Here is a 13568-nt window from a genome sequence, read left to right as displayed (position 1 = left end):
TACCATCTGTATGCTGACGACACGCAGCTGTACATCTCCACCCCAAACCACCCCAACGAGGCCGTCGAAGTGATGTCCCGGTGTCTGGAAGCCGTGCGGGTCTGGATGGGGGACAACAGGCTCAAGCTCAACCCCTCCAAGACAGAGTGGCTGTGGCTTCCGGCTTCCTGGTTCAACCAGTACATTCCATCTCTGGCGATCGGGGGCGAGCAATTAGCCCCGGTGGAACGGGCGTGCAATTTGGGCGTCCTCCTAGATGCCCGGCTGGCTATGGATGACCATGTGGCAGCCGTGGTGAGGGGGGCGTTCCACCAGGTTCGCCTGGTGCGCCAATCGCGACCCCTTTTGGACCAGGATGCCCTGCGCACAGTCACTCACGCGCTGGTGACGTCCCGCCTGGACTACTGCAATGCTCTCTACATGGGGCTCCCCTTGAGGTGCGCCCGGACATTGCAGTTGGTCCAGAATGCAGCCGCGCGGGCAATTATGGGGAGAACGAGGTTCTCCCATATAACACCTCTCCTGCGCGAGCTGCACTGGCTTCCTGTGGCCTACCGGGTGCGCTTCAAGGTGTTAGTTACCATCTTTAAAGCGCTCCATGGCACAGGGCCTAGTTACCTGCGGGATCGCGTTCTGCCCCACACATCCCTGCGACCTATTCCCTCGCACAGGGAGGGACTTCTCCGGGTGCCGTCCTCCAGAGAGTGTCAGAGGGCGGCGCCCAGGAGTAGGGCCTTCTCTGTGATGGGCCCTACCCTTTGGAATGACCTCCCCCCAGACATTAGGACAACAACTGACCTCCGCTCCTTCCGCACAAAACTTAAGACCCACCTGTTCCGACTAGCCGGCCTGGCTTAATTTAGAGTTTCTCCACCTCTTGGGCATTTTTAATTTTAATTTTTAACTTTAATTATCATTGGGGTTTTAATTGTTTTAAATTATTGTAATTTATTTATTTATTGTTCTACCTCCTCCATATTGTATTGTTGTGACCGCTGCTGGTGTACGTCGCCCCGAGTCCCTTGGGGGAGAGGGGGCGACTAAGAAGTCAAAATAATAAATAAATAAATAAATAAACCCACCAGCAGAGTTCCTTCAAAAACTGTGTGCAAGTGTACCTAGAGGTATTGCTGCTGTTTTGAAGGCAAAGGGTGGTCACACCAAATATTGATTTGATTTAGATTTTTCTTTTGTTCGCTCACTTTGCATTTTGACAATTGACAGAAATAGACAATCATTATTTATATTTCTGAAAGCATTCTTGGTTTACAGCATTTTTTCACACCTGCCTGCAACCTTTGCACAGTACTGTACATATATGGGTGTATAGCATATGTATATGTAGGTGCATTTATGTGTAGGGATATACATACATATTTCAGAGCGGACAACAGAACTTCATTTTTTAATGCGTGCTCACAGAAAAAAGGGACAATAAAGGTTATCTTGTCTCATTTAAACACTTGGTGTCCCTTAAATAGATTAAGGCACTTCAATCACTGGCACACAGATAGGTGTGGAAACGGGTTTGGCATCTACCTGAGCATCTCACCTTCATGCAGAGACGCTGGAGCCCTTATTTTTTTCCAGGGGGTGTCTGATTCCTGTTCTTCCCCCAGGTGAAGTGGAGCTGGAGGAATATTACCCAGCCTTCCTAGACTTGGTGAGGAATTTGCTGGATGGCAATATTGACCCCACTCAATATGAGGACACCTTGAGAGAGATGTTCACCATTCATGCCTACATCGGTTTTACCATGGACAAGCTTGTACAGAACATTGTCCGACAGGTAACTGCATCCTGGTCCAGGTGTGTGGGGAAGGTGTGTAAGAGGCTCTTTGGCATCTGCTTTAGGTTTGTACTTTACTGAGCCCCTTATGCAGAAATAAGCAGGGGTGGGCTTCAAAATTTTTAGCAAGGGGTTCTTTGCCCGGTTGCTGGGTGGGTGATGCCATGGTGGGTGTGACCTAGTCGGCCTCCTGCACCACGGCAAGGGGTGTGTGTTTTTGTCCTCCCTGGGTTCTGGAGGCTTTCCTCGAGCCTCCGGGAGGGTGAAAACGGCCTCTCCAGGATCTGGAGGCCAGAAATGGGCCCGTTTTCAGTTCCTGAACTTCTGGTACGCCCGTTTTTCACCCTCAAATCTCTACGTGTGCCCTGCACTTACCTGCATCCAAAAGGGGCTGCTTGGGGACTCCTGAGAGGGGAGGGGTGGGCGAGGCCAGCCAGGAGTGGGATTTGGGGGGTTCTGCAAACTGCACAGAATCTTAGCTAGAGGTTCTCCCGAACCCCTGCGAAACCCCCAGCAGCCCACCCCTGGGAATAAAATCCCAAGCAGCCCCTTTGTTTGTGGTGGTCTTAGATGGTAGCTTGTGAGCCTGCTCTGAGGTATTCAGGATTTCAAGATACGACTCCAGAACTTCATCCATGAGGGGAAAAACTGATAGTGCTACGTATGTGCAGCTGAAGCCATTCAGAAATGCAGTTCTGTTTGGCATTGCAAGCAGTCCTCAAGTCACGACAGCATTTGGGACCGGGATTGCTATTATTAGGCAGCGCAGTCATAAAAGTGCAAGTCACATGGCCGCGTTGCTTAGGGATGGCAATCTAGGCAGTCCCAGTTGTCATTGTAACCCCAAAATTGGTGGGTCGTTAAGTGACAGGGAGTCCCAGGTGTGGAGGGTGGGGTATAGTGGTGGGTCAGGGAGGAGGCCCTGCGCAAGACCGCACAAGATCGGGCAGGGGAAGATGGCAGTGCAGTATGAGTGGCGTGAGCTCAGAAAGACGGAGGAAGGAGGGTGCATGTGAGTGCAAGAAGGCCAGGTAGGGTGAATACATGTGTGTGAGCACAGGAATGGCCTGGGAAGGGTGGCACTAGTGAGCGCATGTTGACAAGCGAAGAGGGTGGGAAGGAGGTTATGTTCAATGCAAAGGGGGAAGGACCATGCAGTGCATGCGATGAGGGAGGAAGGCGCGAAGGACGGGGGGGGGGGGGGAGATTTACCTGAGTGACTTGCATCCTTCCCACCATCTTCCCCATTGATTTTGCTTGTGGGGAAGCCAGCAGGGAATGTCACAAATGGTGACCATGTGACCTCAGGATGCTGCAACCAGTCGTCATTGTGAGCTGGTGGGCCGAGCACCCAAATTTTGCTTCCCTGACTAGGAGCAGGAGAGGGGGGGGGCACTGCAACAACTGGAACTTGGAGCATCAGTCCTAAGTCCCTTTGTTCAGCGTCGTCATAACTCCAGTCACTAAACAAACGGTCATAACTTTATGTGGGACTGCGTGGAGCAGTACGCTGAGTTTAATGGGTTTCTGGTGAAGCTGCCCTGCAGGAGGCTTCAAGTGCAGGAACCTTTTGTGGCTTTTGTGCTCTCTTGATGTTGGTATTTTCTGCTTCTCTCCCTCCCTCCCTCCCTCCCTCCTCCCTCTGCTTGTTTTGGGGGCTACAGCTGCATCACTTGGTGAGTGACGATGTCTGTCTGAAAGTTGTGGAGCTGTACCTGAGCGAGCGAAAGCACGGTGCAGCCGGTGGCAACCTGTCTTCGCAATGTGTGCGAGCCGCAAAGGAGACCAGCTACCAGTGGAAGGCGGAACGTTGCATGGCCGATGAGAACTGCTTCAAGGTACAGCAGCCCCTTTCCCAACACAATGCCTTCCAGGCCTTACCTTTCCTCAGCTGAGGATGCTTAGATATGTTGGGCTGCAGTTGCCAGTTGATACGATCAAAACTGAAATCCGATAAATATGAAGGTTACCAAATCGTGGAAGGTTGATTCCAAAATTGGCAGTATCTTCTCTCCTCTGTTGCACTTTTAAAGATAGCCTATTTTATCGCCCATCTAATTAAGAAACCTGTATGAGAATTACCAGTTTGGAGATGTCTCTCCTTTGTGCCTTCTCTTGGGCCTCCGTTCTGCAAGCTCTTGTGGCCAGCCAGCAGAGCTGGCAGCAGATTCGGACAGTGGGGAGGTTGGGGAGGAACATGGGCCACTCCTGGAGTCTGGGGAAGGCTCTGATGAGGGCTCTGCATTGGAGGCAGAGAGGGGGCCAGAGCCGTATGCCAGTTATTAGCTGCCTTCAGAGTCAGACATCAGTGAGGCAGACAAACAGCTGGAGCCTGTTCCCAGTGTGCGCATGCACAGAGTTGGCCAGATAAAGGAACCAGCTAAATAACAGGGGTTAACTTGAGAGTAAGGCCACAGGTGGATGATGAATGGCCCCTCCCAGAGGAAATAAAAGAGGAGCGAACGGGGAGCGGAGTTTGCAGGAGACAATTAGTTCACTTAATTGGTTCATGACTCTCCGAGACTCCTTGCCAAGTTTTGCACATATGGACCTGGCAGCTCCCCAAGCCAGATAAGGTCTGTGACTGTAAATCCTCCCTTGAAAGACTTTGCTGGATGTGAATGAGCAGAATTCACAGTCAATTAATAAAAGAGTTTTTTGTGGGGACCGGGAGTTTGCTTCCTGCTCTCGGGAAGCCTCGGTCAGAACACCAGCTTCCTCTCTTCCACAGGTGATGTTCCTTCAAAGGAAGGACCAAGTGATCATGACCATTGAACTTTTGGACACAGAAGAGACCCAGACTGAGGACCCCATGGAAGTCCAGGTAATTCTAACCTCCTTTCCCTCCCTCAAAGATGAAGTTGACCTCATGTTCCTTGGACAATGCACGGGACAAAACACTCCCAGGAGGGCAGAAGGGGATGTTTTGCATCAGACTTCCTGTATGGGAGAAGAGAGTGACTTGGTGTCTTATCTGCCTCCTCCAGCATGTGACTAATTACGTGGAGCAGTATGTGGGAGTGGAAGGGACCCCGAGCAGTCAGAACGAAGGCTTCCTCTTAAAGCCGGTCTTTCTGCAGAGGTGAGTTGCTCTTTTCCCGTTGTTTTCCATCCTCCTCCCTTCTGCTGTTAGTTACCGTATTTTTCCGTCTATAAGATGCCTCCATGTATAGGACGCCACCTCCCTTTCTTATCCAAAACTAAGAAATCAATATTTTAAACATTAAATAGAAGACATTTATTTCACAGAGTAAGACATTTGCTTACAGGTACCAGTATTTGTTTATTTTTTTGTTTCGTGACATTTTTATGGGCTGCTCCCGGTCGCATCTGGGCACTGGCTACACGCTCTCCTCAGCATCAGCTGATGTCACTTACATAAGGCTCATGATTGGAGGAAACCTGTTAGCTTGTCTCTGCAATCGGGAGTTTCGTTCGTGAGGCTACTTTGCAGAGATAAGGTATTGGCAATCTCGCAACCACAGTTCTCCTCTTAGCTCCCCGCCCCCCACCGCCCCCGTATAAGACGCCTCTCCGTTTTTAGGTAAATATTTTAAAGAAAAAGTATTGTCTTATACATGGAAAAATGCCGTAATCCGTGCTAATCCGAAACACAAAAAAATGACCCTTGATGGATTGATGAAGCAAAGAATGCTACAGGAGAGGAAAAAGTTATTTAAGTGAATGATGGCTGCAAAAAACGTAGGACGAGTAGACTTCAAATCCCAGAATCTCCCAGCCAGACAACCAAGTTTGAGAAACTGGTTTCGGGAAAGCCTTATAAAGTGAATCTGCTTGAAAGTTTGATGAATAGGACTTAGGTGAAGTTTTGGCTGTCATTCTACTACAGGATTACAGAAAAAAATTCACACACTTTGTAGTGGATGATTTGTACTCTGGTGACAGGAGCGAATGTATGTTTCAAAAATTAAGAACAGCTTTGTAGAAGGGCATGGCTCTACGCACTTGGTTATAGAGAAGGGAAAGTTGAGAATGCCAAAAGAGAGAGAATGCAGTGGGGATGGGATCTTGAAAAGGTCTGCCTAGTAAAACAAGGAGAGGTAGAATCTACCCTAGATTCAGCTGTATTTTTCTGATCTCATGCCTTTAATTTCCTCTCGTCTTTTGCATAACGCTGCCTACTCTGGAAACGAATGGGACGATGAGTCTGTCTGTGTATAGTTTCAGACCACAATAGGTTTTTCTACCTTACTCCTTAAAAGTGTGGCTTGCGTTTTGGCTGGCGGTGATCAGAATTCCCCTGTATGGTAATAGAGCCTGCCCATTATGGTTATAAGTTTTGAGGGCCGTAAAGTGAGTCATCACGTGAGACTGATACAATTTTACAACCTTTTTTTGTGGGGGTCACTTAGCAAACCCATCACTTGCTGTAGGGCATTTTTGCCGAACTTTGGAAGGAAACACTGTTTTTTGGCAAAAACATCATGAAACACAGTCAGATAAACACAGGATGCTGCAAACTGCCATAAATCCCAAGGACCTAAAATGTGGTTGTGTGACCATGAGACGGGCCAGCTGTTGGAACTTTGGAATCAGGGTGTATTGTGGCTTGTCGCCTGCCGGCTGCCGGCCCCTCCACCAGCTGAATCAGAGGAGGAGGAGGCATGGGAGTCAGGGTGAGCATCAAGGCAACCTGAGAACTCCGAGGGGGGAAGAGGGAATGGAGCTGGCAGAGAGACAGACACAGGTGGATCCTGGGCCGTCCGGCAGCCCTCAGATGGAGAGTCAACAGCCCAGGTCTGGAGGTGGCTGATGAGGAAGAGGAGGAACAGCTGAGTCCAGTGCCTGATGCACGGATGTGTAGAAAGCAGAGGAGAGGAGAGCAGTGGAAATCCATGGGCCGGTCCTTGGGAAGGAAGAGCCATCACTGCTAACAAAGCCCCACCCTAGCTCCGAGAATAAAAGGCAACCGGCAGAAATGAATAGATGTGGCTGACAACTATTCATCTCCCTGCTGGATGGACCTGTTCGCTTGTGGTGAGAGAGGAACTTTTTGCCGGGGCTGCTGGTGCTCCTAATAAAGGAATCTTTGAATTCACTTCAGAGGGTTTGTCACGGTTGGGGAGCTGGGCCAGAACACAGGGCATAGGTCCCTTTTGGGAGGTCTCCAGTAACTTCCAATCATCCCAAGGACATATCTGTTTCAGAGAGATTTAAAGAAGAGTGATTGGGGTGCTAGTTTTCCCCTGCTGTTTCCTTTCCCCGAAGTAACCCCGGTTGAGGCCTCTCCTCTTTTCCCCTTTCAGGAATCTTGACAAATTCCGGCGATGGCAGTGCCAGCAGATCCAGGCCATGCGTGACAAAGCAAAAAGTTCCTGGAAGCAGCTGATCGGCGTGGAGAGTGCCTGCAACGTGGATTGCAAGTTCAAGTTGAACACCCACAAGATGCTCTTCATCATGAACGCTGAGGATTACATGTACCGCCGAGGAGCTCTGTCTCGAGCCAAGCAGGTGCACCTTCCCGAATGGCCCCTTTGGGTAGCAACCTGCTACAGCAGGGGTGTCAAACTCAATTTCATTGAGGGCCACATCAGAATTGTGTTTCACCTGGGGGGGCCGTGGTGTGGCCACGATGGGTGTGGCCATCTCGATATCACTCATGTTGGGGGCACTTGTGGTGGCCTGAGCGCTTTGCCAGCGAAAACGGGCTCCCAAGCTCCGTTTTTGGCTGCGAAGGCCTCCTGCAACCATCTCCCAGCGGAAACGTGGCCCTCCCGAGCTCGGTTTTTGCTTGGAGAGGCACCACGGGCCTGCTGTTTCCAGGGTGGCCCCGGGAGCCAGATCTAATCACCCCCGCGGGCCTTGAGTTTGACACCTCTGTGCTAGAGAGACTAAAGCTCCCAGATCACCCGCGATCCTTCCCCTTTCCCCCATCTCTCTTGCAGGCGGCACCTCGAGTGTTGCTGCGGCATCACCAGCGTTTTGAAGAGTGGCACCGGCGCTGGCTTGCAAGGCATGTCAACCGAGAAGCAGCCGAGATGGTCCAGGACTGGCTGATGGGTGATGAGGATGAGGACTTGCTGCCCTGCAAAACTACTTGTGAGACTGTCAGTATACACGGGGTGCCTGTCAGCCGCTATCACGTGCAGTACAGCCGCCAGCCCTCCTCGCCCTGACTTCCAGACTGTCCGCCCTCCCACTTGCCCACCCACCCACCCTCACCCCACCCCACCCAAATTCCAGTGGCCCTCATGGACTTTTGGGAAGACGACATATGTATCACTGGTATTTATCCAACCATCTTTTATCATTTGGGGTCCCATTGGGGGCTGCAATGGTTTCCTTCCCCATCCCCCACCCTACCCCATGCAGCATGGGTGTGCTTGTCCGAGAAAGAATGGGCCCGCAGCAGAACGGAGGCAGCTTGTGTTGCTCTCATTTAAAGTGGGGGCTTTCAGCTTAGGTCAGGAGAGAGAGATTGAACTGTAGGAGGGACGAGATCGGAAGGAGGGGGGTAGAAGAGGCAGGCCAATTGCTCTTTGAGAAGTTCCAAAAAGTGTTGCCCCGAAAATTGGGGATGAGGTCTCCCAAGAATCTACAACAGGTGACCTATTTGTATCCTGGAGCAGGAAACAAAATACCAACTGTGGAGACTTGGACTTTCTCTCCCACTTTCCCCCTATGTTCTAATTCCTTGAGTCGCCAATATACCTTGGCACCTTCTTACTTAGAGAAGTCACCCAAGTGGATGCCGCACCATGGACAGCGAGGGCTTTTACCCCTTTGAAAATAGGAGAACCCAAGATTTCTTCAAGAGCCACCAGTCCCATGTTTTCCCACAAAGAATTTAAGAGGTCTGGATTTGTATTCGCTCTCCACCCATTTCCAAAACTCCTTTTTTTTTAAAAAAAAAAAATCTAGTCTAAAAATTTGGCCTGGATAAATTTGAGGTGTCTTCTCTCCCAAACAGGCTCCGGGGTGATTTCACTTACCTATGCCATCCTAGATTCTCATTGGTGTGCCTCTTATGGCAACAAGATTTGCCGATCCCACCTCTGGATACGAAGTGCTTGTCCAGAGATGCCGGACACACACACACACACACACACACACACACACACACACACACACTGTAGGGTTTGGGGTTTTTGTGCTGAAGCTCTGGGTCTCCCAATTAGGGGTTATTGCCCTCCTCTGCTTCCAGAAAGTCCTTGGTGCCTGGGTTTTTTTTCGACTTACAAAATACGCAGTTGTATCCCCCCCCCTTTCTCTTATTCCCCTTGCGGCCGAGGGAGGGAATGCAATTTTGCCTTCAGAAGTCCCAGCTCTACCACCTTTGTCTCCAGCCGCTTCTTCTCCCAGATTTTGAATTGTGTCTTCTCACGATCTGCCTGAGCAGAGATGACTGCCTGTGCCAAATTCTGTTACGAAACTACTACTTAAACGGTAGCTTGTGGCTTAATGTGTGTTTGATTGGGGGGGAGGGGGGGCATCGTGAAGTTTGAGAATTTTATCCCCTTCTAGACCACCCTCCTCCCTCCCCTCTTTCTCCTCAAACTTTTTCAAAGCCATCTTTACACATCCTTTTATAAATCAATTAATTTATAATCTTGAGTGGACAAAGCAAGACTCTCTCCTTTGTGTCCTTCTCATCGCTCCGTGTGGTGTTAGCAAGGGCTACAAGAAACCAACAGAGACCTGTCAGTAGAGTCGGAAGAGAAGAGAAGAAAAATAATTCTTCGGTTTTTCTGAAGGATCTCCTGCTTTTTTAAGAAAAATTGGTTTTGGCTTGTATTTGCTTTGCAATTCTTTAAATGTAGTTTTTAAAAATATATTTATTTGCACATCAAGTAAAATAAAATATTGATTTTAAAATGCAACGATTCCCTCATTTCTTGATTCTTGGATGGCTTCAGAGTGCTCGACGAAGCCCTTGGGAGCAGCTCTTCAGAGCATTTGAAAAGCTAGAAACAAATGTTTGTGAACGGGATAGAACCTGTTTGAAAATTCAAGGAGAGGCAGCTATTTGTGAAACAGAAGAGTCTCGTTTTTACAGACGAGACATAAGAAATCTGGGACTTAGATGTAACATTCTCAATGAGATTACAGGCAGTCCTCTACTTATGACCATAATTGAGCTATGGTTGTAAGCCATGACAATGGGATTTTATGTCCTTTTTTTTGCAGCCTATTGTTATGTTAAGCGAACACCATGGTTGTTAAGCAAACCCACTGTTAACTGCAATGTTGTTTCGGCTGGAAAGTAAATGCTGCTTTCCCAGCAAAATGTCATAAATCACAGTCACGTGACTGTGGAACATTGCAAATGGCCACAAAGGCAGGCCAGTTGCTGAGTGCCCAAAATGTTGACACATGACAGGGGAGGCGCAGCCATCAGAACCTTAAATCTGGGTCATAAATCCCTTTTTCAGAATTAGTTGTAATTGTGAACAATCACTCAGCAACACTCCCTTAGTTTGTAATTCAAGAATTATCTGTACTTAATTCCATGGATCAGGGAACATGTGAGTTGAGGTGCTCAAGTATTGATCTGAATCCATTTCCGTATTTATTCCTGGGATTGTGGCCTTAGTGTCCTGAGAAGTGTAATTCTGATTTACAAAAAAAATTCTTTGACATCCATAATTACGTGTGGACTAGATGGGGGAGAGAAAGCTGCATTTAAATCCTGACCAAATGGATGTGCTGCTTATAAATGGGAAACAAGGCAGGAAGATGGAGGGTCACTCCATTGGGGACAGAATGTCTGGGAATACTTCATGATTATTATTTGTCGTTGAGGTGTGCGCGCGCAGCATAGTGGCTCAGTTATTAAGATGCTGGGTTTATTAGCTGGAAAACTGGCAGTCCAGGTTTGAGACCCACGCAACGTGCAACAGGGTGAGTTCCCATCCTCACCCCAGCTCCTGCCAACCTGGCAATTCAAAAGCATGCAAATGCGAGTAGATAAATAGGTACCATTTCGATGAGAAGGTAACAGTGCTTCATAACGTCATGCTGGCCACATTACCATAGGAATGTCTTTGGACAGCGCTGGTTCAATGGTCTTGAAACAGATGAGCACCGCCCTCTAAAATCAGCAGTGATTAGCCGAGTAAAATCCGCAGGGATTCCTTTATTTATCATCAGACTTGCAAGTATTGGTAATGGCAACAACTGCCTGCACAATTGCCTTTAGCTTGCCAACTATTTCCATTCCTGGATTAATCAAGTTTGGTATTGATTGCCTTAATAATCTTTTCGATCATGCTCATGTGTTTTGAGTAGAGTTACTCTTGGATGTGGTGGCTCAGTGGCTAAGATACTTCACAGGTCGGCAGCTCAACGGTTTGAATCCCTAGCGTAATGGAGTGAGCTCCCGTTACTTGTCCCAGCTTCCGCCAACCTAGCAGTTCAAAAGCATGTAAAAATGCAAGTAGAAAAATAGGGACTACCTTTGTTGGGAAGGAAACAGCGTTTGGTGTGCCTTATGCGTTTAGTCGGCCACATGACCATGGAGACGTCTTCGGATAGCGCTGGCTCTTCAGCTTTGAAACTGAGATGAGCACCGCCCCCTAGAGTCGAGAACGACTAGCATGCCTGTGGAAATAGAACGACTCTTGGAAAATGCGTGGAAATACCTGGGCTAAACAGGCCTAATCCAAGTATTTAAAGGCCTGTTTCTCCTGTTCCAAGTTGATATAGTTTTAAGGCTCAGTCTAGACCAGTGTTTCTCAAACTTGGTGACTTTAAGTCCTGTGGACTTCAACTCCCAGAATCCCCCAGCCAGCATAGCTGGCTGGGGAATTCTGGGAGTTAAAGTCCACAGGACTTAAAGTTGCCAAGTTTGAGAAACACTGGTCTAGAAGACTCTTCGGAAGAGAACAATCTATTGTCCCTTGAGACATTCTTCCTTCTTCCCAGACTAATGAAATATGTCCTCTTGAAAGTGATGTTTACAAAACCAGCTGATTTTTCACTTTCATCAGGATTTGATGTAAACATTTATACCATTAACTTTAATTTGTATTTTTAATTTTTTTACATTCTGCTTTTACTTTTATTTTATCTTGATCACTTGCTGGAGTAAAGAGGTATAATTTAAGTAACCAAGAGTTCTTTTAGAGGCGATATAGTGCGTTTTCGAAAAGAACTCTGAGCAATTTTAAGAAATTAGGCCTGAGTTTTAAATAACATTACATTGATGGCCAAATATAAAAAAATGACTGGGGTGTTTATTGTCTGTTTTTCTGTTTGTTATATATTTATATGCATGTGCCTTTACTCTTGGAAATAAGAGTACTCTTATTTACTCTTATGCGTAAATAAGACAGAATTGCAATTACGATTCTGGAATTGACAAAAAAGAAACCTACCAAGTGGGCTTTCTCTGCCCCAGTGACTGCCTTCTGGAACAGCTTCCTCGCTTCCTTCAAGTGTTCCTTAAAGTCTGGCTTTTTCCAAGGACTATGGGGGTGGATGGAGGGCCCCTTACGGGAATAAGTGTGTTTCATTGCTCTGCCCAAATGTCATTGTTCTGCCTTCTTTATGATATTCTTCCCATATTGTTTCTAGGGTTTTCTCATCTAGAGTCACCACAGAGTCTGGTAGCTTCGACTACGTAACATAACCAGTGCTAATGAGTATGGGGTTTATGCCTTTAGGCTGCCGCAACCTGTCTGAATATTTGTATTCAGACAAAAATATTTGTCTTCTGATGAGTACAAAGGCACAGTAGCAACTGAAAAAATTAAGGAAAGGGAAATAGGTTCCTATTCAATAGCTTCCAATAAAATGGAAATTTAAACAATTTTATCAAAAAATGCTCACCTTTCATAATACAACCAACACAAGCTATGAAAAGAACAGCATTACTATACATCAAAAATATCTCAAAAACAACCAACAATTACAACCACATACAACAACCCATAACATAAAATGGCTAAAGTTCTCCAAAACACCTTAAGTAAACCAAAAGATCTACTAGACCCAAAAAAAAAAAGGGGGGGGGACCAGGAGTCTACAACACATACAAAAGTGGCTTAATGGCTAAGATGCTGAGCTTGTCGATCAGAAAGGTGGGCAGTTCAGCGGTTCGAATCCATGGCTCCGCGTAACTGAGTGAGCTCCCGTTACTTCTCCCAGTTTCCCACCTAACGGCATGTGAATCATACATCTATAAACCAAAATAGCAATAATACATTCTGGATTAGTGCTCTTGAGATTGTGATTTTATTTTATTTCAAAATGACCGGCTCAGTTCAATGTAATAGCTGTTTTGCACCTGTCTTTCGCAGTACTCTTTTCAAATTTGGATACGGTCCCCTTTGTAAACAAATTACTAGTGTACATAGACAGATTACCTATCTAGAATCTCTAATCTGTGCTCTCCAAGCAGAAATTAGGTGCCCAATTCGGCCATTCCATTCTATGGAGATGCCATGCTATCAGCCCCTTCTACCGCAAAGATCCTGCAGGAGAAGAGTAGTCTGGACAACTGTGGGATCTGGCAGGGTGAGAGCTGAACCTTAAACACAAAGCTTTTGCTGTGACCCAGCATAACAGATATAGTGCCCTTGCTGACCTTAATGGGAACACTAAAGAGACAGGTCAAGGTAGTTGTGATAATGATGACTCAAATAAGCAGGGGATTGTGGTCCAAAATGAAGAACTTTCTTTGGCACATCTTGGTACAAATGATCGTCCCAAAAAGATGCACTTTCTGTGAAGAATGATTTCCAGAGCTTGGGGTATGAACTTAGTAGGGTAGGTTGTAGGCTTATCTTTTCAGAGGTTTTACCAGTATATAAGGAAC

General features: G+C 47.2%; 1 protein-coding gene across 1 annotated transcript in view; it reads left to right on the top strand.

Annotated features, from left to right (window-relative positions):
- The window catches only part of SIN3B (SIN3 transcription regulator family member B), a 36423-nt gene extending 26799 nt beyond the window's left edge, over positions 1 to 9624 (top strand). Inside the window, exons 14-19 of the mRNA XM_081935692.1 lie at positions 1620 to 1789; positions 3454 to 3627; positions 4521 to 4613; positions 4777 to 4871; positions 7057 to 7261; positions 7696 to 9624. Of these exons, the coding sequence (XP_081791818.1) occupies positions 1620 to 1789; positions 3454 to 3627; positions 4521 to 4613; positions 4777 to 4871; positions 7057 to 7261; positions 7696 to 7926 (968 nt within the window). The 3' untranslated portion in view covers positions 7927 to 9624. The remainder of the gene's footprint in view (positions 1 to 1619; positions 1790 to 3453; positions 3628 to 4520; positions 4614 to 4776; positions 4872 to 7056; positions 7262 to 7695) is intronic.
- The last annotated feature ends 3944 nt before the right edge of the window (positions 9625 to 13568 follow it).

This window comes from Natrix helvetica (genome assembly GCF_964273705.1).
Source record: "Natrix helvetica genome assembly, chromosome: 1".
NCBI classification, from domain to species: domain Eukaryota; kingdom Metazoa; phylum Chordata; class Lepidosauria; order Squamata; family Natricidae; genus Natrix; species Natrix helvetica.
Note: the sequence above shows the minus strand (reverse complement) of the source record. Positions and strands in the feature narration are given on the sequence as shown.